At 39.0% G+C, this 22,820-nt stretch overlaps 2 protein-coding genes across 3 annotated transcripts in view; one reads left to right on the plus strand and one right to left on the minus strand.

Moving 5' to 3' along the window:
* On the minus strand, positions 1-19,708 carry LOC122973296 (MORN repeat-containing protein 4-like). 2 transcript variants are annotated; one of them, XM_044340704.1, is made up of 5 exons: positions 19,562-19,708; positions 17,033-17,104; positions 7,074-7,188; positions 4,496-4,605; positions 1-1,310 (listed from the first exon to the last, which is right to left on the minus strand). In XM_044340704.1, exons 2-5 carry the CDS (start codon positions 17,097-17,099, stop codon positions 1,147-1,149), a joined length of 456 nt encoding a protein of 151 aa, XP_044196639.1. In that variant the 5' UTR covers positions 17,100-17,104; positions 19,562-19,708; the 3' UTR covers positions 1-1,146. The 2 variants fall into 2 exon arrangements, with proteins under 2 accessions (XP_044196639.1, XP_044196646.1); XM_044340711.1 differs by having other exon boundaries at positions 17,033-17,107.
* A 2,591-nt stretch (positions 19,709-22,299) lies between these two features.
* The window catches only part of lcor (ligand dependent nuclear receptor corepressor), a 97,984-nt gene continuing 97,463 nt past the window's right edge, over positions 22,300-22,820 (plus strand). The window contains exon 1 of the mRNA XM_044340339.1: positions 22,300-22,466. Coding sequence (XP_044196274.1) covers positions 22,370-22,466 — 97 coding nt within the window. The 5' untranslated portion in view covers positions 22,300-22,369. The remainder of the gene's footprint in view (positions 22,467-22,820) is intronic.

The following is a 22,820-nucleotide window of genomic DNA, read 5'->3' on the forward strand; positions in this document are numbered from 1 at the left end:
TTATTGAGATTATTCCTTTATTATAAGGAAATTACAGACTTGTAAAACAAAGTGTTATATATATAACCTTTTTTAAATGAGTATTTAAATGACTGTATTTCAATACGTAGCAGGTTAAATGTTCTAATTCAAATGCTGGTTCCATGTTGAATCCGGTTCCTGGTTGGCAAAGTTCTCTGATGCTAATAAATCTCTTATTGATCATTTTTAATCAGTGCTGATCGTCACTTTCACCAGTTAAAACATCTCAAACATTACCAGCAGCAGGATTAGATCAGCTGTTGCTAATCACCGTTAATTCATATGTTCAATATCTGGTTAATATTTTATCCATTAAAGATTTGTCAGACAATAAAGTTGCTCATCATATCAATAGTTTAAGCTTATTAACTTAGCTCTGAATTGGGATTTCCACAAGTTGTATCAAGTAGCTTTTTTTTTTTTAAAAAAAAAGGTGTGCAAACTAGGCTACAACTGTTCTCCTAACGTGTCACACACAACCCATATATTTTGCAGCTCATCTCATTTTCAGCTAATTAATTAGTTAGATTATCACAAAAAGTTGTAAAGTTCCTTCTCTCTCATCCAACAAAAATCTTTCAGACAACTTCAATTACTTGCAAATGTTGGAAGCTGAATTTAATTATGTTCAACGAGGGATTCGTTAAGATATCTGACATCTAAAAAAAAACAACTTTAAACCAAATTTAGCCCATTTTTAACCCATTTATCAAGATCATCTTTGACATTAAAGTCACCAAATCGATGCTTATTTGGAAATGTCCGTATGCACTTTTTGAATCCAGAGTTGTGTTTTGTCAGGTTAGCTGACCCTGAAGCATATTTAGCACCAGTGAGTTGACTGAACACTAAATCTATGTTGGACTCAGCTGATCGTAAATCAGTGGCTCTCTAACTGAAACGCAATTAAATAGAATTATATAAACCTCATATTAACTTCCTGGAGCCGTCGGGTTGTACTCCAGGGAATACTGCAAGTCACAGGCATGAAAATAAAATACAATAAGAAAGAAGAAAAAGTGAGTTAATCTCTTCATAAATAACAATCAGCTGTTCAAACCGAGAGGAGAATGATAGGAGGAGGATGATCCTGGCACCGGGGCATTGTGGGTGTTGTAGTTCGGGTCACATGGCCAGAGCGCGGGCCTTGGCGGCTGCCGCCTGCGCTCTCTGCACGGCGCCCTGACTGTTCTCCCTCCTTATCAGCTGGTTGGTCTCAAACAAGCCCTCATGGCTGCTGCCGCCACCGCCACCGCCACCGGGGCCTCCGTCCGCAAACGACAGCACTCCTGGACCAGACAGTATATCATCAAAGCAGATAGGAGCTAGCTTTAAATAAATAAAGCATTTAACATACTGAATCTCTGTCGTAAGCACCACTTTCCACCAAGAATGACTAGTAGTTGCTGGAACAGTGAAGTCACAAATGTAAACCTGTTCTATCCTCCATATTTGGGGGATACAAGGTTGCATTTCTCAGCTGCATATGTTCATTGTCAATGTTGTTTCCAATTCAGGAAGTATGAAGAAGTCAAAAGGAGGAAGTCATGGTGGATGGTTGAGGTCACAAAGCAGAGGATTTTAACTCCAGACACACACAGAGGTTTGCGGCCTGCATCCTTAAAAGTGTTTGTACGTTTCAGCCGCTAAAATATTTGATTAAGTGAGAGAAATATTACACTATTGGTTAAAGATCCCCTCCAGACATGTTTTAAGACATATAAAAAATATTCTGATTTCAAAAAAAGATGTCTAATAATCATGTAACGATATATTTTGACAAAAAACTTTAATGACCTTGTTAAAAATTCTTACATCTCTCACTCATTGAAAAACTCCAGCATCTATAAATATACCTGGCTCACTGTAAAGTCCGTTCTCACTGTACGTGCACTGAACCATGATTGGCTCCAAACTATTTGTAATGTCATGAATCATGCATGTACGAACACGTCTTAAACTCAGATTTAAAGGAAGAACAGAGAAAACTTCCTCCTTCAGCAAATAAATGTGAAAACAAACATACATCAATCTGCACAGAGAAGCTCAAACATCCAAGTGACGTAGTAGAAGAAAAAAAAACGTGTTTAAACATCGGAAAGGTTAACACATCCTGTTTTTTTGCTTCGAGTCACTGTCGACTTTTTTCCAATTACCTTATGGAGCTTTGATTTGCCTAAACATAACTATTAAAATGTTAATCAGGCTTATTTGCCAAAACATTGGGAAACCTAGTGGCACTGTGTTTCCTACTAATTGTATCTGTTAATGCGAGTTCATTATACATGCACATAATTTTGTCGAGTCGAAATGTTGCAAGTAGAAGAAAGTATAAGAAAATCAGATTTTAAGTTGCAGCAGAAGACAAACATGAATGTAACACTAATCAAAATTGTGATAATTGACATATTTCACAGACACACATCATATCTCTAGAACTTATTGAGATTCTTGGAACAAGAATCATGTTTTGCATGAAAACATAAAGAATAACATGTGGATATCAAGTGTGTAGTAACATTTTATTTTCAACAGTGACCCAATGGAAAGAAATCTTAGTTGTGCAGGAGTGAATAACTTATATATCGATGGCCGAAGAGCAAAACCTCCTATATGAAAAATGCGCTTTTTTGAGAAAACTAAAAAAAACCTGTTGTTGTCTTACAATTACCATATTATGTGTTAACAATACTGTAATAAACATACAAACATACCATAAACAATACCACATAATATAGTAATACAGCCCAAAAACAGTGTATTATGTATTGGGTGTCCTTAACAAATAGCACTCTGCAAGAAATGCTTTTAAACAAGTTTTCTCAAAAAAGCGCATTTTTCAGATTGGCCGAAGAGCAAAATCTCCTATCTGAAAAATGCGCTTTTTTGAGAAAACTACAAAAAACCTGTTGTTTTCTTGCAGAATGCTATATGTTATATGCTCAAAAAAGTGCATTTTTCAGATAGGAAGTTTTGCTCTTCTGCCATCGATATTCTGTATAATCTTGGACAGCCAATAAAGTTTCATTAAATTTGCATTGACAGTAAGACTTTTTGTTGCAGGCAGATTCCAGTTAGACTTAAATATGTAGAAGAAGAAGTAAACACTGGGTCTAGGTTAGCAGGAAAGGAAAAGTAGAGAATGAGAGAAAGGAAAAATTATGAACCTTAACAAATAGCATTCTGCTTTTAATGCTTTTAAATAAGTTTTCTCAAAAAAGCGCATTTTTCAGATAGGAGGTTTTGCTCTTCGGCCATCGATATAGATGATTATGATGCACAAAGACTGAGTTTACTGTGCACATACAAACCATTTAAATGAGCCAGTTACTTGAAGAAAGGATAAACTTTTTAGTGTAAAGCTTATTTGGATTTTTTCCACATAAATAAACATATAGAAATGCTTAAAATGTTGTAACTTTTCTGATCTTCTGGGATCTTTTTTGGTGTTACTGGAAAATGCAAGTCTAGTAAATTATTGGTGTGTTTGGCATGAAGGCGGATATAAAAACTAACTACACAAACTTCAAAGAGCTTTTGGTTTAATCAGCAATTTCTTCTTGGTGCTTGTTGTTTTTCATCATAAAAGACAAAGTGCTGTGGAAATTTTCTGGCATTCTTTTGGATTTCTCTCCTGCAACTGTCACCACTGTTTGGGCCAAAATGCAGCCAAAACCATAAAAATATTTCAAGAGGGTGACGGATGTTCCCTAATATATATATATATACACACACACACACACACACACACACACACATATATATATATAAGCTGAGGCTTTAACTCGGTCTCGTTTATGCTTCTCTTATCTTGAGTTCTTGTTTCCATCATATAATGGCTCAACTGTTACCTGAACCTGTGTTAATGGTTAACTGAAAACTGCATAAAAAACACATTTAGGAATGAAGCCCTTCCTTTAAAAAAAAAAAAAAAAAAAAAAAAACCTCTTGGCTCTCATTTCAGCTTGTTATAACTCAGAGAGGAAGTGAAGGAATCTTTATGTTTCATCTCTATTTTTATAAGCACAAAAATTAGCCAGTTGTCACGGTGACACATTGTTCCTCCCTCGCCACCCGGCAGCCTTCAAATAAAATGTGTTGATTACCTCCAGAGACTCCCGAGCCCAGACACACGGGGGGGGGGGGGGCTTCAGACCAGACAATTAACACGTATCGCTGTTTAATATAATTTAAAAGTATTTAAAACGTTTGGTATCAGAACAAAGAGCACAGACAGATGAACCCGGTGCTGTAACAGTGTGAGACTGGTAGATTCCTCTTTAAGACACGTGCGTTCACACAATTATAAAAAGCATGAAATCATATTAAAGTACAGCAAGTAACAAAGGTTCACAAGCTGAAACACTGATAAGGAATACAAGGTTTTTTGTTGTTCAGAGCCTTTAAAAATTTAAAAGTTTTGATCTTCCCACTGCATCAATGAAATATTTTTGTTTGAGTGGTGAAGTCTTACCGTAACCATCCACACATCCGCCTTTAAACTCGCCCTCAAACCTCATCCCGTCGAAGCGAGTGAAGACGCCGGAGCCTTGAAATTTCCCCTGAACGAATTCACCTTCATACCTGACAAAACATTCACATACAAACACGTTTCACAAGCGGAAAAAAGACCAACATTTCCAGACACAGTGAGCACTCTGACAGCAGATTTATAAAATATCTTTAAAGACATATAAAAATACTCTTTGAATAACAATTTTTGTCTGATTTGTAATTCAATAATGTAAATGTTTAAATGTTTTTTTTGTTTCAAACTGCTTCTACTTCACCTTTGAAGGTTTCAAGTTTCAACATCAACCATTATTGTCTTCCTGGCTGTGATCATGTGACCAAATCATGCTGAAGCGGTACATACACATCTCAAAGCTCCTGCATATTTTGTTAGAAGTGTTTTGTCAGATTCAAGTACAAATAAGTGAAATTTTTGAGTAGGCGGGAGATTAAAGAATGAAGAGCAGAGCAGAGAGGAGAAAGAAAGTATCAGGAATGCTTATAGAGTAACAGTCACTGCTGTTGTTGTCGTAATATTTGCCTTGAATGTTTGGAGTTTTAAGTATGAAAGTGTTAAATGGCATCAACTTTTTGTGACAAGTCAAAATTGCACAAAGTTTTCCTTAAACTTATATAATTTGAAACGTAGAATGGCTGCAGAGAAATTCAACACAGCTCAACTTGGACAGTTTTCAGCTCTGTTTTTAAGAATGTAAAATGCATTTAATTCAGTTTATTTTCTTTTTCACAATTTTTATTCCTCCTGTTCATACTGGCTATTAAAAGATCCTCTTTGCAACTGACGGAGGCCAAAATCCACACAGTCATTTTATGCAAAAATGAATTTAAAAGTTAATGTGAAGCTTATATGAGGCTTCAGCAGTCTGAGTTAGTCATATCAAGCGGATATCTGACACATTTACAGTCGTTTCAGCATCAAATTCCCTCTTTGTGTTTCCTTGTTGAGCTGCAGGTGGAAGTATAGTAACAAAAAGAGGAACTACTTGATTTGACTCATTTGGACGCTGAAGCTTCATATTAGCTTCAGATAAACTTTTAAATACCTTTTTGCACAGAAGGAAGACTGTGGATTTTGTCTCCCATCACTTCCATTGTAATTACATTATGAACATTATGAACGGGAGGAATGATTACGGCAAGAAAAACCTGCCACATACCTAAAAACTGCAATTTTATTGTTTCTCTGCACAAGTTGCAAAAACAAGAAGAAGATGCAGAGCAGGAGAGAGGAGAGGGGTTGGATGCCTTGACTGGAAACCACAGGATAACTAACTGAAGATATGATACAGTAATAATAATAATAATAATAATAATAATAATAATAATAATAATAATAATAATAATAATAATATAGGCTTAATGTGATGCAGTGCAACAAACTCATCCTCATGAATCTTTGTAAGCATGCGAGACAGATAACATCCTCCCAACAGTAAGTAAAAGTACCTTTTCACAAAGCAGAAATTAAACCTGTTCTGTCTTGTATATTCGCTGCATTATTAAGAGCTTTCAGTTCCACAAAGGTTAACAGAGCTGAGATAAAATGGTGTGAATCAAAGTGCAGAATCACAGCCTGAACACACACACACACACACACACAGTGTGAACACTATGCACTTTCATTTCAATGTCAAACATTTGCAGGAAAAGAAGGAAGCACCATTTTTGCTCCATAAGAATTATTGTTAACGGCAAATAATAATCAATAAGTGAAAGCAGAAGTGATTTAAAAACCGTTTAATTAGAGTCATACTTGAAGTAAGAAACACCAAAGCAAACGGTGACATTCACCTGCTTTTCATTTTGATTTCTAGATAAAAAGGGAATTATGACTTAGTGGCCTAAACACTGACAGTTCACCAGCGTATAATGAATATTACTTTCTCAAATAACACTGAAAGTCTGAGGGTTTTTCACTGGAATCCATGGTAACCGTAACAAGCTAAAAAACTTTTCAGAGCCTCTTTTCAAGTCTGTAGCCAATGAGCTAAAGTATTTAATACTCAAAAGACAGATTTTCATTGGGGCATTCATAAAACACCTTGGAAAAAAAACATCAATGGAGGACCTTGAAGAGCCCACACTTTTGGCTCCTAAACATCTTTAACTGCACTTGAACATTTCACCTCCGATGAGACAAAGACGAGCGAATGAAAAACTCTAAAGTAATGAAATCTGAATGCCTGACATGCCTGAAATATCTTTTATGGTCCCAGACCTGAAGCCTTTAATTAAATTAGCTAATAAAAATAAAATAAAATAAAAGAAACAAATGCTGCTTTCTGCTCTGAAATGATCCTCACAGCAAAAAAACCTTCAATCTGATATTCAAAATTTTAAAAGCGAGAGCACTCAAACAACTCGGAGGTTGTAAATCTACATGTGGTTTTGTTGAACAAACTGATCTGAACTTTCTGTCCTTCTCTGTTCTCCTTATCTTATCAGCTTTCTGAACATCTTTTTTTTTTTTTAGAGAGAGAGATTTTATTGTAAAGAGGTCAGCAGATGAGGGTACAGACCTGGAGCCGTCGGTGAAGACCAGAACCCCGCAGCCGTTGAAGAGGCCGTTCTCAAACTGACCGGTGTAACACGTCCCGTCGCTGAAGGTCAGCTGACCCAGGCCGTGACGCAGACCTGCATCCGCAAACACACAGAGCTGAGATACAGTCTGACCATTAACAGTTTTTTTTGGCCACTTGGGGGCAGCAGAAACAAGATGTGAACACAACACCTGACATATCATCATCTTTTAAGTTGAACAGTTGCTTATTTCCACAACCAGCAGTTAAGGAACAACATTATCATTCATTATGAGTCGTGTTTCTGTCCACCTGGTGATTATAAGTCCAATATTCACTCTCTTTTAGCTCTGTTTTTACTCTCTACCAACTCCTGAGGGAAATATCTGGCTCTTTAGCTGCTAAATGCTCCACTATGTTCACCAGCTAATCTAAAGCTAACTGTGTGTTTGCTGTTTGGTGTTGAGCAGGTAGTGAACAGTAGGTTTTTAGAGCTTTTTCTCTGAAAACAGCTGCCTGCTGCGACTGAAAACGACGTTATGAGAGCCCAGAGAGTGAACCAGAACAGTAAAGTTGCAGCCGGACAGCTAAACAATGAGCTGAAACTCACTATAAAGCTCCGTAAAGTCGAGAGGAGCTGCAGAGTCGCTGATAATTCTCTGTAGGTTCATCACTACGAGCCACAACCAACACATTACACACTGACAGCTCATACGTGACTATAGTTGCTTTAAATATAAATAATTAAATACTTTTTTTAAGGAGTATTTTAGTCCACTTGTGAGATGTGGGAACCCAAAGAGGCTCATTAAATCATCTCAACAGCTCCGGAGAGATGAAAAAAGTTCAAACGAAGGTAAACAGAAACCAGATAACTTCAAAAAAAGTCACGAAGGAGTTTGAAGTTCAAAAACTAAAATAACCGGACACCAAAAGCATGAATGCATGAAATAAATCATACTGGATGCTTTCTTCACTATTGCTATTGTTTCCTTTAACTCTCAAACGTCAGTATTAGCATTCTTTGGTCAATCTGTTCTGTTATTACTATGTATTTTTTGTGGTCTTTATTTTCACGTGTTGCGGTTCTGTTATCGTGACGACTCCTCGGGTCGTTTGTCTGGTTGTATAGAGTTGTATAGAAATTCACATCACATCGGTCTCTGTAGTTATTTTTGTTTCTCAAAAAGGACCAATCAGCTCCCGTGTGTTGAAGGTAAGCTAATAAAGCCTTTAAAATAAGCTATTATGAAGTGAAAATAACTGAATATGAAACCTTGATAATAATTGAGGTTATTTGGCCTTCTAAGATATTATGGTTTGTTGAGTGAATGACAGAAAATATCCTGTTTCTTTGTTACATTTACATTTCCTTTTCCCCAAGGATGGGATTGGAAAAATAAATATAAAGTCTATAAGAGTTGATTTGACATGTTTGTGTCCCACACTTGACCAAGAACAGCCGATAAACTGGAAAACAAAACAATCTTGTTGCATCGGTTAGAATTTCTGTTTGTATTGTTGTAATTATACAGAATATACAACAGCTGAGAGAGGTTTATAGTCGTATTTGAACCAAACTGAATTGAAATCCACACATATTTCTAAAGCACAGTTGATTCTTTCCTTGAAAACAAACAAACTTTGGAGGCCAAGTTTCTTATGACTCCTATCATCAACAGTATCTCATGTGTTCTTTATCTAGACGTTATTTTTCAGAGAGTTGATGAGTCTTTTCACATCACACTTTGCCATGAATCACTACAAGCTGATACTGTAGTGCAAGATCAGATGTTTTGCCCCCCAAAAAACCCAAAAAACATTGTTTCTGTAAATTTCACGCTGTGCATTCACTATCAACATTTTTGTACATTACCAAATACGTCGATTAACAACATTTTCTCATTATGTTGCGAAAACGTCATTCAGCCAGCATTACATTTCTTACAAAACGTATATGAAGGTAATTTCAAGGAGACAGGAAGTGATCCATGATGTCTGAACTGGGATGTTCTTAGTGCTGGTAGGTGTCTGCTCAACATCTCTATGTATCCACTACACACATCCATCTCAGCATCCAAGAACTGTTCTCTCTTATATGGGATAAATGGACGTTTCCATTTGCCAATGATGGATTAACTGAAACATGCATCCAGTTTAAAACCAATCCTGATTCACAAAGGATTTCTCAACATTTGGGAATTGGCTCCAATAATCTTCAGAAATCCAAAGTCGATCAATTCAAAAGAAAGTCTAATCTAAATGGCTCCCCCCCCCCCCTCCCCCCAACTTATTAATAGAACCTGTTGAGGTAAAAAGAAGGTATGTATTGAGCAAATTTGCTTAATGAACAGGTCTCTTGGCCTTTCATGAACATGGCGGTTCCTGATGGCTCTTTCTTCCCTCAGCTTCACTCAGACTCCGTGATGGCGCACAAATTTAGATCTGACTTCAAGCTATTTTACAAGACAGCAGCAAGCCTCAAAATAGACTTTGTTAGTGTCATTAAATGAATACAAAAATGCTAGTAAACCCATCCAATAATGTTCAGACAACCTGTTGGTTCAATCTCGCCACATTAAAGATTTTAAGAACCTTATTAAAAGGTGTGCAAGTGATTTTAGGCAGTTGAAGAAGACAGGTGTTTTTCTTTTAACTCAAATTTTGTAATTAGCTGTTCTGGAGATCCATAATTGGTGCTAACTGAGAAAAGGTGAATCACTCTTTTTTAATTTTTCACCTCTTAACATGTTCTCAGTGAGGTGAGACTCAATTCCCCCCCCTCCCTCCTTAATTCTGTGACTAATTTCCAGGATCAGGAGGATGGCAGTGGAAGGAGCATTTCTCCTTGCCAACATCTATTAGCAGACCCAGCAGGAATTAGGAGAATAACTGGATGTGAGGCACAGTTGGACACGAGCTGAGGAGATCCTGGGTTCCTCGTAGCAGCTGTAAGCGAGGAATAGGATTTACTGTGAGCTCGCCAAGTGGCATGGAACCGGTAGAAAGGAGAGGGGAAGATCTGGAGGAGGAGGAGGAGGAGGAGGAGGAGGGGGGGGAAACCCTAACAGCGGATTGGGATTTACAGGAGGAGAGGGCGGGCTGCTTGGCAGGGGGGTGAGGCAAGGGGTGAGGCTAGTGAGTGTTCTCCCTTGCTCCCAGCTAATGGCAAAGTAAATTAGGCGGTCCATCTGTCAGGGCTGCTTAAAGTGCTGCTCTCTGCCTAATCTCGGCAGGGTTTTCACGGGAGATTTGGAGAAGAGATTTGGCCGAAACTAAATCTGGAGCTCTGCATTCCATTTTCAAAGTCTTTCCCCTCTTCTGAAACATCAAGCCGGACTCCATTAAGTACATATATACATATATATATATATATGGGTGAAGAAGAGGGCCAGCAGGGGCTTAAATCCAACTCTTCAACCAGTGGAGAGCCCTGACAAGCGAGTGAGAGCTGGAGGCAAAAATTTCACGGACTGCCCACTCAAATATAACAATCTGTGGAGTGTCAAAGAGGTCGCAGTCTGGCCACGAACGCCAAGAGCGGTCCCTTCAATCAAGCACTAGAGGAGCGCTGTCATAGTATGAATGGTGTTATTGAATATAATCAAATCAAGTGGCACCAGTGTAAGAGTTTTACAGACCGCTATGAAGCTAACAGTTTACTTTTTACTGAAGGGACAGATTAGCAGCGGACTACTCCAGCAAGGGACAGTAATTTCCTCTTCGTCTCTTTGGATTTGATCCCTCCAGACAGACTCTAATCTGTCGTTCAGCTTCTTAGTAACGCCTCTCTCCAATCTCTCTGTTGGGTCACAGTCTCCAGCTAATTATGGTTTAGCTGAATTTGTCCAGCTTTTATGTCAATCAATAGCGGTAATGCATAGATGTTAAATGACCACACGGGCAAAGTACAGTAGTAAATGGCTTCTGGCTGTGCCTCGGCTGTTGTGTGGATGTACCCAGCCTACTTCCTGTAACCTGATAGCCCCCGGGCCTGTCTTCAACCGGCGCTCTCTGCTGAATTATTCATGTGACACCGTAGACCTCTGTCCGACATACATGTTTGTGTGCAAACAGTGACTTTGCATGCATGGACGCAGAGACACGATGCACGACACGCATCAATCTGTGTTCATGACAACACTTCCCGATGCACACTGTACTTATTACAGAGCAACGTCAGCAGCGTTTATTCAACTTGTAGTGTTGAAATCGACATGTGAATGCGCAATTATGCATATTTTGGAAATGGCAGAGAATAACTGTGTCGTAGGAAAAGAAATGGAAAGTGTTACATTATATATTCCCTGAAGCACTTCAGCTCTGTTTACACAAGGAACTTTACAAGGTGGAGAAAGATACTTAATTAAAATGTTATAAACAGCAGGTGTAAAATACAAGGAAATGGGTGAAACCGTAACAGAAGTTATTGCCAGAAAGGGGCTGCAACTAACAATTATTTTCAATTAATCTGTCAAATATTTTCTCAATTAATCGATTAGTTGTTTGGTCAATAAAATGTCAGAAAATGGTTAAAAAATTCAATCATTGTTCCCCAAAAGCCAAAGATGCAACTTAAAATGTTTTGTTTTGTTCCAAACAACAGCCCATAACCCAGATAATCTGTTTACTATCATAGAGGATTAAAGAAACCTGAAAATATTCACGTTTAAGAAGCTGGAACCAGCTAATTTTGGCTTAAAAATAACTCAAAACAATAAATCAACTACCAAAATAGTTGCCAATTAATTTTCTGTCAATCAACTAATCGATTTACAACTAATTGTAGCGACTCCATTCCCAGATATAGTCAAACAAATAGTCTAAATGTTAAAACGTGCATATTTCAAGGAAAGTGGACCAAATGAACATAGTTGAAGATGCAAAACAAACAAAAACAAAAACTTTTTTTCGGAGGTTTCGACTGTATCTCACAGCTTTTCTTCAAGAGCTGGTCAAGAGCTCTGGAATAATATACAGTAAGTGAACCTTGTGTTTATAATTTTATCACAGATACATGTTTCTAAGGTCAAGAATGAACTTCCATATTCATGCTTTTGAATATTTCTAACATTTATTTTGAAGAAAATAAATGAGAAAAAAATCAATATAATGAAAGAATTCCTGGCTTCTGAACAGACTGCACAGAGCTGCATCGGTTTTATTTGTGGATTAATTTCTCCAGACATCACTTAGAGACGTCTGTGCTAAAACTAGACACTGCTGTGTATGAAAACCTGCGCATATCAGTGCATCACACCCAAACCAGTTTAACAGTTTTTTGCTAACTGTGCAGCGACCATATGTTTCCCCCCCCCCGCAGCCTCGCACCCGCTTCATTGCGAAGCTTTTGTTCTTTGTTTAACCTTGCCCTAAAGGTTGTCTAAGTGTTTTTGTCAAACTGAAAATACTGGTTTAGGTGGTGTGATATCCTATCTCAGCAGGTTCACTGGCACCAGATGGTCTGTGTGTGCATATGTGTGTGTATGTAGATATGCTTGTAGTTACAGAATTCAGTTTCACACCTTTTTCTGTTTTTTTTTTTTCCTTGCGTATTAGATTCAATCTGTTTGTGTGAGCGTGCAGGTTCATTTAAAAGCCAACTAGTTTTACTGTGGTGACTAACTTACAGCACACTCTCCTCCAAGCTGCTATAAGTAACTTTTTTAGAACCATTTTTAAAATAAAAATGGTATATATCCATAAATCAAGTGTAAAACCAGTCCCTCTCACTCTCTGCTGGTGCTGTTTCCTAAATAAGAACAAACACCACTTGGGGGCATCTGTAAGGATAAATGCTCAATATGTGATGGGACAAAATGTATTACATTTTTGTCAGTAAATGCAAAGTTGACCTGCATGCATCTGCAGAACGACACACTGTAGCTCCTGATTAGTAAAGCACTATCTGCTGCCACCCAAAATTGATTTAGCTGCTTTACCCATAGCACTATTAATGATAATAAGAGATTTATGGATTAAATTCATCTACAATCCACTGAGAATTAGACAAAACTTGGCAACAAAACAGTTGCAAACTACAAGAATATGCACACCAACAAAAAGGTGAGAAAATGTAACATTACCAGGTGCTGCGAATGTGGACGTGTTGCCTATTTTTCATGTTGATAACTTAAGGAATGAGATCCTGGATTTTCTGAATGACTGAACTTTCTTTTTGGAAAATGAACTGTTCCTTCAATTCTATAAAGACTGGACTCACATATAGCCCTCAGAGAATCACGGTGGAGGTCCCTGGGAGCTCTGTTGTCAGGGGCAATAGCTCTTGGTAGGATTTCCCAAGGAAAAATGGTCCCAGATGAGGAGTTATACTAATACAGTGCTCTTTAGGTTGGTATCTTTGCGAACGAGTGACCTAGCCTGTCTCCTCTGTGAACCAGGCCTCATAGGGAGCTCACAATAGTGGTGCCTGGTGGCTGAGATTGTACCTATGGGGTCTGGTAAGGCTAAACCAGAAGAAATAATATAGGGTGCCATGTGGACACATTACCCACAAGAGTCGGTGTAACTGGGAAAGGAACCCTTTGAGGGATCTGGCTGACAAGCTACTTACTTACTTGTTGGATAGTCAAACACTGTTTGAAACCCAGTTCTCCCAAACCTTTCTGACATCAGAATTGGGGGAGCTGCCTCTGGAAATTTTTGTAATTTTCCAAATCCTATCATGTGACAAGCAGGTTCCCTTCATGCAGCAATTTGCCAGAAGTGAGAAGGCAAGAAAGTGAGCAGGGCTTGAACTTCTCTCCTAAAAGATCTTATCAACACATGTTTTAAGACATATAAAATTGTATTTGATATGGTTTTTCCCTTTAAATGACATCCTTCTCCCTCATTGCCAAATCTTGAATCAATCATTTCAATAGTTTAATTGCTGGATGCAAGATGTGTACTTCCTTGTAAAGTCCATTCTCAGTGAATGTGCACTTGAAGTTTTCAAGCATCCACATCACACTTGCATAAGTTGCATACTGAACCACAATTAGCTCCAAACTAGTCGTGAGGTCACAAATCACGCCTGTAGGTACATGCCTTCAGCTCAGATTTAAGGTGAGCACAAAGAAACTTTCCACTTTCAGCAGATGAATGTGAAAACAAACTACACAAACATCATTCTGCACAGTGAAGCATATTTTTTCTTGTGTAAGCTCTCTTTTTTTCAGCCTCCACACAACTACTTCCATCACTTGTCATGTGTACAGCCCGTTGCCACATCATTCATGCCTTCAGAGAGACTGAAAGTGTTCACTGTTATCGCCAGTTGAACGATTATTGTGTCTTGCCTCTCTTTATGACAAGCCTAACCAGACCTTAACCGCAGCGTCGTCACACCATAAACAAGGTCAAAACTTAGTATATGGCTGAACCGTGTATGGTCAATGTGTGAAATTGTGGCCAATTTGTTAAGGATACTCAGTTGTAGTGTTTATAATGTGAATTCCTGGATATTAAATGTTCATCTGTAGTGGTTCCAGTAATATTTGTTGTTAAAGTGTACTGAAGTAGCATCACATGACATGGTTATGCTACGTTTGAGTGAAAAAAAAAAAAGGTTATAAATGCAGTTGCAAGAACAATACTTTCCACTCATATCTTGGGGTGTTTGATTTGAAAGAGAACTTTTCTAATTATAACTATTTTAATTATCTATCTGTTTACTCCTCCTGCTCTTTCATCTGTTTCACTCTGCATTGAGTGTTTTATCAGAGTGAAGGTTATTTGGGTTGCTTTAACTGTGCGCTCTCCCTCATATCATACCTCTACGCTCCTTTTTTCTGCCTCTTTCCTGGTCAATGATCATGGAGGCTGTGATGGAAATTGTAAATGAAAGTTTTGACAACATTTTGGTTGCAAATTCAGGAGGCTTATCTCCACCTGGTTACCGCAGTTACAGTCAAATCAAGCGCACCTGCAGAGCAGCCACCCCACACTAACCTGATATAACAGCCTACATGTGTCTCATGTTTTACATCAGAGAAATAAAAAGCTTACATCCTGGTATTTAGTTCAGTTATAAAATCCAAACGCACTGCGGAGCGTCTCTTCCGCCGGCTGCTGACAACGCTACCAGCTGGAGAGTCGATCACACTGGACGGTAGAGGAGGAAACGCAGAGACGTTGGTATGCGTCTGTTTAAACAAGACTTCACTGATTGTCTTTAACACCAGAGCTGAGAGCGTCAGAGCAGGAAACGCTGCTGCCCTCCGCTTCCATCATCTAACGCCCATTCATTTTGAAAGAGCAACAACAGGTTGACCGCCAACTTTATCACTCACTCACTCACAGACAACCACGGTTATACAGCTGGTACACGGCTGGTCCATCCAAACATCATTATATTTAAACAGTGATTCATAAAGGTTTTGGAAAGATACATATTATGCTCCTGAAAACGCTCCTATGGGTCGTTCTGGAGTGCAGGTACAATCGACCCATGTGGTCGTTTAATGATGAGGGTGTGTTGTTGGACTGGATTGACTGGCAGTTGAAGGTAGGTGGTAGATTACCGTTAAAACAGAAGACTGGAGGGTTTGCTCCAATTATTGGGGCATCACACTGCTCAGCCCTCTGGGGAAAGCTTGTATCAGCATGCTGGAAAGGGGCTCTGACGGATTGTCAAACTACAGATATGTAAATAGTTTTTTAAGACTGCAGTACATGTATTAACTAGACAATGACCCACCTTCTCAGTTTCTATTTTAGATACTTAAGATACTTTTAAATACAAATTCCTTTGACATACCGGATATACAGCTGACTCTCATTTTTTATGTTCTAATGACATAAGAGACTTTTCTTAGTGACTCTGATAAATCACTGTTGTCGGCCTTGTGACTGCCCAGGAGGATTAAGAAGAACCAGATACTGGAGAAGATTCACCTGCCATTTGGAGTCAGTCCTCCCAAGAACAACATCAGGTTCAGGCCTTTATGCAAGCGCCCCAAAACATCATATATTCATGTTCAAGTGACAAAGCCCTCTAGCAGCCGCATTAATAATGACGGGAGCAAAAGGAGGAAACCAGGTGATGTTATTGTAGAGTGACAAAGTCTGCGTAGGGAGGAAGTCGGGGTGGTTGGAAAGGTCAACAAAACATCAGACTTTAAACACTTTAAATGAATGATTGCTGTTCATTTCCCGTTTCCAACCACAAGTGTACAATGTTTTTTTTTTTAAACCAAGATCTTCCCCAAAACTCAACCATCGTGGTTGTTAACGTAACCATGACAATGAAGATCCCCTAACCTTTAAGGAAGTAGTCATTTTAATCCAAACCATGACGTTTCTCTAAACCAATCCAAGTGGTTTTTGAGCCCAAACCTTGACCACAACATTATATTTAAACAGTGATTTGGTTTTGGCACAGACAAATTACATAATCCTGTTGATAACTCCCCATAAGAGCGTCAGTTCAGAACACACTTGGAGTAATGACACAGTGACATTTGCCTAAACTGATTCCATTTACATTTCTGGAAGTGTTCTGGAAGATTCACCCTCCTTTTGTCCAAAAATGTTACCCTGACAGTGCTTACACCTGCCGAAAAACTAGGTGATATCCATACCTTGCAGTATTTGTCTCCTTGCTCTCCTCCTAATAGAAATAATCCAGCACTGACTTCCTTCCCACTTTCCATACAGCGAGCCGAGCACATACTCAACGTAATGTCGGATCCAGAAACGCCACTAAGCTCTATACATGTCCCTATCGGTGTTTGTACATGCAAATAAAGTCTGAGCACTCCACATATGTTACTGTGATTATGCTTACTTCAGCTAAGAGCATTATTAAATGAATCAAATACAAGCGTGGTATTTACATGCAGGCTCTGCCTTACATGCATTATTGCCTTAATCACATAGCAACACTTCTGCTGTGCATGCAAATGTGGCCGGTGATGGATGGAGTATGAATGGGTGATTGAGAAGATCAATCTTGCCTTCTTTCCATTCGCCGTGGTACTCCTCGCCGTTGGAGTAGGTGAAGGAACCTCGTGTCAGGGTCATGGGTCCTGCTGGCACACACAGCGACAATCACAAACCACCATCATGATCTGGAGCTATTCACCTGTAGCTCTGACATTGTGAACCACACACATAGAGAGCTGAGAGTTCATCAAATAATGTGTCCACCTTTCAACCCACCGAGGGTTAATTGCTAGTTTTTGAACGCCGCAGTGTGTTTGCAGCACCGACCACAGAACCTACACACCCCCAACAACCCCACTTTGGTTCAACAAACTATAATGAAAACTTTTCACTGCACAACCTCTGAGGGAAGTAAAGATACACTGTAGAAGTATGTCGACACCTGAACATTACACCCACATGTGACCAGCTGCAGGGATTTGCTCCCATTCAGACTCAAGAGCATTAGCATTATTCCCCATTGTCTTGTAATCTGTTTAAGCTTTACAATGTTAAACAACATTGAAAAATGAACATGAGAATATCCCAAAGTTCAATGTGATGCCTTCAAATTGTTTGTTTCATTTGAGCAAAAGCCCAAAACCTGAAAAGATTTTATTCACTGTGATTTAAAACACAGACCTCAAGCAAGTGGAAACAGGGAATATTTGGCATTTTGATAAATGACCTGCACAATTAATCAATTAACAAATTGCTGACATTTAATTTTCAGCAGTTGAAGTTCATTGCAAAGGTGTCGGATGGGTTTAAAGCAGAGCTGCAACAATTAGTCAATTAATTGATAAGTTGACGGACAGAAAATGAATCGCTAACTATTTTGGTAATCGATTAATCGTTCTGAGTGTATTTTAAAGAAGAATATCCCAAATTCTCTGATTCCAGCTTCTCAAATGTGAATATTTTCTAGTTTCTTTAGTTGTCTATGATGATAAACTGAATATCTATGTGTTGTTGACTGTTTGCCGAGACAAAAGAAGACATTTGAGGTTGTCACCTTGGGTTTTGGGAAATGCTGATCCACATTTTTCATCATTTTATAGATCAGACAGATTAATCGATTATGAAAATAATTGTAAATTGCAGCCAAGTTGCAGCCAGTTGAAGTAACCACCTTCTCTCTCTGCTTCATACAGTCAAACCAGCCGGTTTACTTGATGCAGAACCTGCGCAGGTGGCAGATAAACATTTCTGTCACTTCTATATAATTTAGAAAACAGCTATGCTAGTTGACCGCTAGCACACTAGCATGTCAGAAGTTTAAGAGGACGTATTATGCTTTTTGTGATTTTCTGTTATTTTTACACTATCTATGATAAACATGGTCAAAGTTCCAAAACTTGAGGTGAACGTATGTCAAAATGCAAGTCAAAAGGGCTTCAACCTGCTCTCAACGCTTTTTCCTACCTTGCCGACAAGCTAACGTCGGCTCGTCGCATACGCCCATCGACGGCCTTTGTTGCTAAGGTTGTTGCTAAGGTTTTTCCATGAGTTGTTTGAGTTGTCTGCTCTCATGTTTCAGATCAGATTCCAGCTCTAACATGTATGCATGTATTTGAGAAGTTGACATTTTAATAAAGAACTAGAAAAAGAAGTGAAATCCTACTACTGTTGTTTGTTGACGTAGCCTACAGAGCTGGCGGAAGTCTCCGGAGGGGCAGCTTCCAAGAGCTTGACCAGTCAGAACATAAAGGACCAGTATAAGATAAATATTTTTTTGAACTGTAAATCATGCAAAGATATTTCAGTAGAGCCCCGGACTTAAAATACAGACCTGTAAATGTGCATGATATGTCCCCTTTAACTCATTTACACTTCTTATTTGTGTTAAGAGACCTCCTTTGTCTCTTGTCTGTGTTTGTCGTAGCTGCATGCCACTTTCAGTAGGCCTATTCAGTTTTACTCAAACACACCTACAATTGTTAAAGGACAGGTTCACAATTTTTCAAGTCTGTCTTAAAACAATAGTCGGCTGCCTATAATCATTCCTCCTGTTCATACTGACCATCACTTACATTGAAAGCACATTTGAAGGATCTTTTAATAGCTGGTATGAACAGGAGGAATGATTACAGCAATAAAAACCTCTTTCACTGTTCACATGGACACCTGTTTTAAGACAGACTTAAAAAAAAACTGTGAACCTACCCTTTAAACAGCTGTGTTTATTGTGGTTCTGTGAAGGCTCTCCCCTCTTTCCTGTTGTTTCAAAAAAAAAATGAGGCTACAGACAAACTGCCGCCGACAGGAGCATGAAAGAAACATTTTAGGCTTCGCAATAAGAGAGAAAAACATCTAAAGCCCGTTTATTAGGCTGAATAATTGCACAAATGCCATCAGGCACGCTGTCAGATTAGACGGGAGGAGGAGTGTGTATCCCTCCATCTAATGTTGCCACAGTAACGGCGCCCTAATCCCTTTCATCCTGCCGGCATGACGCTGCCAGCCTCCGAAACACACACACACACACACGCATACACACACACACACATAAAGACACACACACACACGCACAGGGAGCAGGAATAAAATAAACGGTTTACCTGTTTTATTAAAGAGCAATTCAGTCCTTTTTTTTCTCTACATCACTGACAACAACACGGCAGTTGGAGGATTTCTGTTCCTCTCTGTTGCCTCAGCGTCTCTCCAAGGTGCCGCGCTCCGATTGTCCGCTTTTCCTCCACCTCTTTTCAAAGCGACCCTCTATTGGTTGCTCTTTCCTGCTGTCCAGCCCTCCATGGGAGACATCTTTGTCGAGGGCAACGGGTTCAACGACTTAATTAGCCGGAGTGCTCCTCCGTTAAAACGTTTGCCCTTGCCTTTTTATGTGCTGCCCACCGTCTCTGTAGGATTATAAAGCGGCAGCGAGGTTCCCTTTTAATGATGCCGTGTCATTTCATGTTTCAATTTGGTGATTAGGCCTGCGTTTTGGCGAGTTTTATGGAACTTGATTTATTGTTCTCCATGTGCGCTAAAACAGCTGCACTGAGGTGGTGAGGGTCTGTTAAATGAGGTGATATGGATTCAAAGCCAGTAAGGGTTTAATTCAATAAAAAGCTGAGGAGGAGGAGGAGGGTGGATGGGTGGGTGGTAGAATCAAGGTGACCCAACTTAAACAAAACTCTGCCGCCCTGATTTAGTTTCTCAGGGGGGAAAACCAGGACTAGGATTAACTGAATGATTATCAATTAGACATAGCCAATTTTGAACTTCATTAGTGCAAGTTAAGCTGATTAATCATAATGTATCTATAACTGCTAAAAAGCATCTTATACAACAATAAAGTCTCATAAAAGGATATATGTAAATCATGAAATTAAGATTTTGTCAACACATCAAACCAGTAAATTAATTCATATTTTATTTCAAGTGTTATAAAGACTCCCAGTCCACATGCACTTTTTAAATTTAGGGCCACACAACTAACAATTATTTTCATTATCAAGTAATCTTTTGTCCAAAACCCAAAGATGTTCAATTTACTCAAATGTATGGAAGCCAGAAGCAGCCAATTCCCACATCTGACAACCTGGAGGCACCAAATGTTTGTCAATTTTTTGCTTGAAAGTTTATTTAAACCAATTAATTAATTTTCTGTTGATTGACTAATGATTAGCAATTAATTGGCTAATCATTGTAGCTCTACTTAGACTTGCCTACAGGTACTGTAAAAGCAAACATGATACCGTATCCATGTGTGTCAAATTATAAACTTTGCAAATTAAACATACAATGTTCTTGTGTCAATGATACACCTTTATTAAAAAAATGAACTACTGACATAACACTACACTTATAAAATACAAGATATCAGATATTGTCACTTCCTTTCCTGGAAAGAATTTACATGGTATACGATAGGGGTGTACCTGAATACAAATACATTATTCAGCAAAGCACAAATAATGGGGGTTTTTTTTGCGAATATTTGTTTCATACAAATATTTTTTTTTAAATTTTGTTAGTTAGAAGTCTGTCTGCAATGAGGTAATGAGGCAATGAATAAAGTTTTAGCTCAGTAATCAGTGCAGTCGTCTATGATCTGGGAGACTCCAGTTCAAGACCCGGTGTGGGGACCTCCTTCATAAGGTAGTTTATTTATGAACACTTATTGTAACACTTTAATTTTCTAAAATTAAAAGCGTAGTAAAAACAAAAACAGGATTTTTAAGCCTCTTTCCACTTTTATTCAAATACAAATACAAATAATTTTGCTGCCTCAACAAATACAAATACTGGGATTTCTGCACATCCCTGGTATACGAGCAAAATAGAGACTAGAGAGATATACTTACTTGTGTTGAGTCCATGTAAGTAGTTTTGGATTTTTGGAGAAATCTCCATGAAAGAAAGGCTCCATTTAAACTTGCAGAAAATATGTTGTAATTGAAATGTTGCCTGGAAAAATACAAATAATTTCAATAAGAGTTTCTTTCTTGAGGTTGGTTTAACCAGGTAAAAAGTCTCATTGACATTAAAATCTCTTTTTTTTTAGAGAGACCTGGTCAAGAAGGCACCATAAACATTGTTACAATAAAAACAATACCTCTTGACCGTGTACTATGGAAGATCCTCTACAGCAATGAAGGTCATGGAAAAAATTGAAGAAGCAATGGATGGGTGAAAATACATGAATAATCAATTATTTTTTTTTAATTTGATTAAGATTAATCATTAACAAAAGGCAACATAATCCCTTAAAAGATAAGTTGTAATCCTTGAATATTAGACACCGGCTGAATTTACTGTTCCTTAGTAGACACACTGTGAGCCTTAAAGGAATACTGCGGGGATTTTTTTCAGACAGTCCCACTTTGTTTACAGTCATATCAGGGAGTTTTTATTTTCGTGGAATAATACCCCAGCAATTTTTGATAACAATGCCTCTTTGTATATAGCCTTCATAATCTAGACTGCAGTTTATTTACTACCGCTTTGGGAGCTACACTGTAACACATCTGTTAATTTAAACAATGCAGTGTCTTTATGCGCATTTTAAATCCCCGGCGCCCTTTGACACACATAGCTTTAAGCCATGGCAAATTTGGAGCACAGGCGCCATGTGCTATACCCTACACAACATTAAAACAGACAAACATCCCTTTAAACGACCAATGACAGCACATCCTCGCGCAGAGATGCTGGGAGGGATGGAGGGGGTGGTGGTGGTGGTGGTAAGAGGAGGAGGGGGCCCTTTTGGTGGGTGGGACAAATGAGCGCTATAGAAAGGGGGATGCTGCAGCCCCGTCCCCTCATATCTCCACCCAGCCCTAGAATAAAAACCGCCGGTGACGTGCGCGCAGGGAAGCACCCAGCAGTATGTGCGCGCCCACGGGAGGGGCCGATAGAAAATGGCGAGTCTGTGCAAAAGACAGCAATGCACGATAGAGAGGCGCGGCTTTCGGCAGGAACTTGACTCTTGGAGGCACAAACTCATTCACTGTGTAGGTAAGCTCGCTTGGTATTGTGTGTGTGAGTGTGTGTGGCGGGGTCCGGGCTGCCGGAGGGTGCCGGTGATTTGGTGTTTGCGTTTGGTTTTTTGGAAGTGTATAGAGCAGAGAGCCGGGGCTGTAATGTCCACTGGAAAAAACCTATAGCTCTCCATGAAGCTGTCATTTTTTGTTACGCACGGCTGTTGCCTGGCGCTGCCCGCCTCCCACCGGACATATCCAAAAATATTCAGCTCCCAAGTTTTTGGGCTCATGTCGGGCTTGTCGTCAGGTGTTTCACCTGCACACTGTGTGTTTGTAACCTGTTTGGCTGTTGAGTGTTGATGTTTAATCCAGATTATCGGCGGTTCCG

This window comes from Thunnus albacares, chromosome 3, assembly GCF_914725855.1.
Source record: "Thunnus albacares chromosome 3, fThuAlb1.1, whole genome shotgun sequence".
In the NCBI taxonomy this organism is placed as follows: domain Eukaryota; kingdom Metazoa; phylum Chordata; class Actinopteri; order Scombriformes; family Scombridae; genus Thunnus; species Thunnus albacares.

Bases quoted from the DNA above. Each gene is read 5' to 3' on its own strand.
- LOC122973296 (XM_044340704.1), bottom strand. From the start codon at position 17,099: ATGACCCTGACACGAGGTTCCTTCACCTACTCCAACGGCGAGGAGTAC. The intron at 4,606-7,073 runs GTCTGTACCCTC...ATGTTTTGTCAG, and splicing joins GTCTTCACCGACGGCTCCAG to GTATGAAGGTGAATTCGTTC. The intron at 1,311-4,495 runs GTAAGACTTCAC...TGTCTGGTCCAG, and splicing joins CGGATGTGTGGATGGTTACG to GAGTGCTGTCGTTTGCGGAC.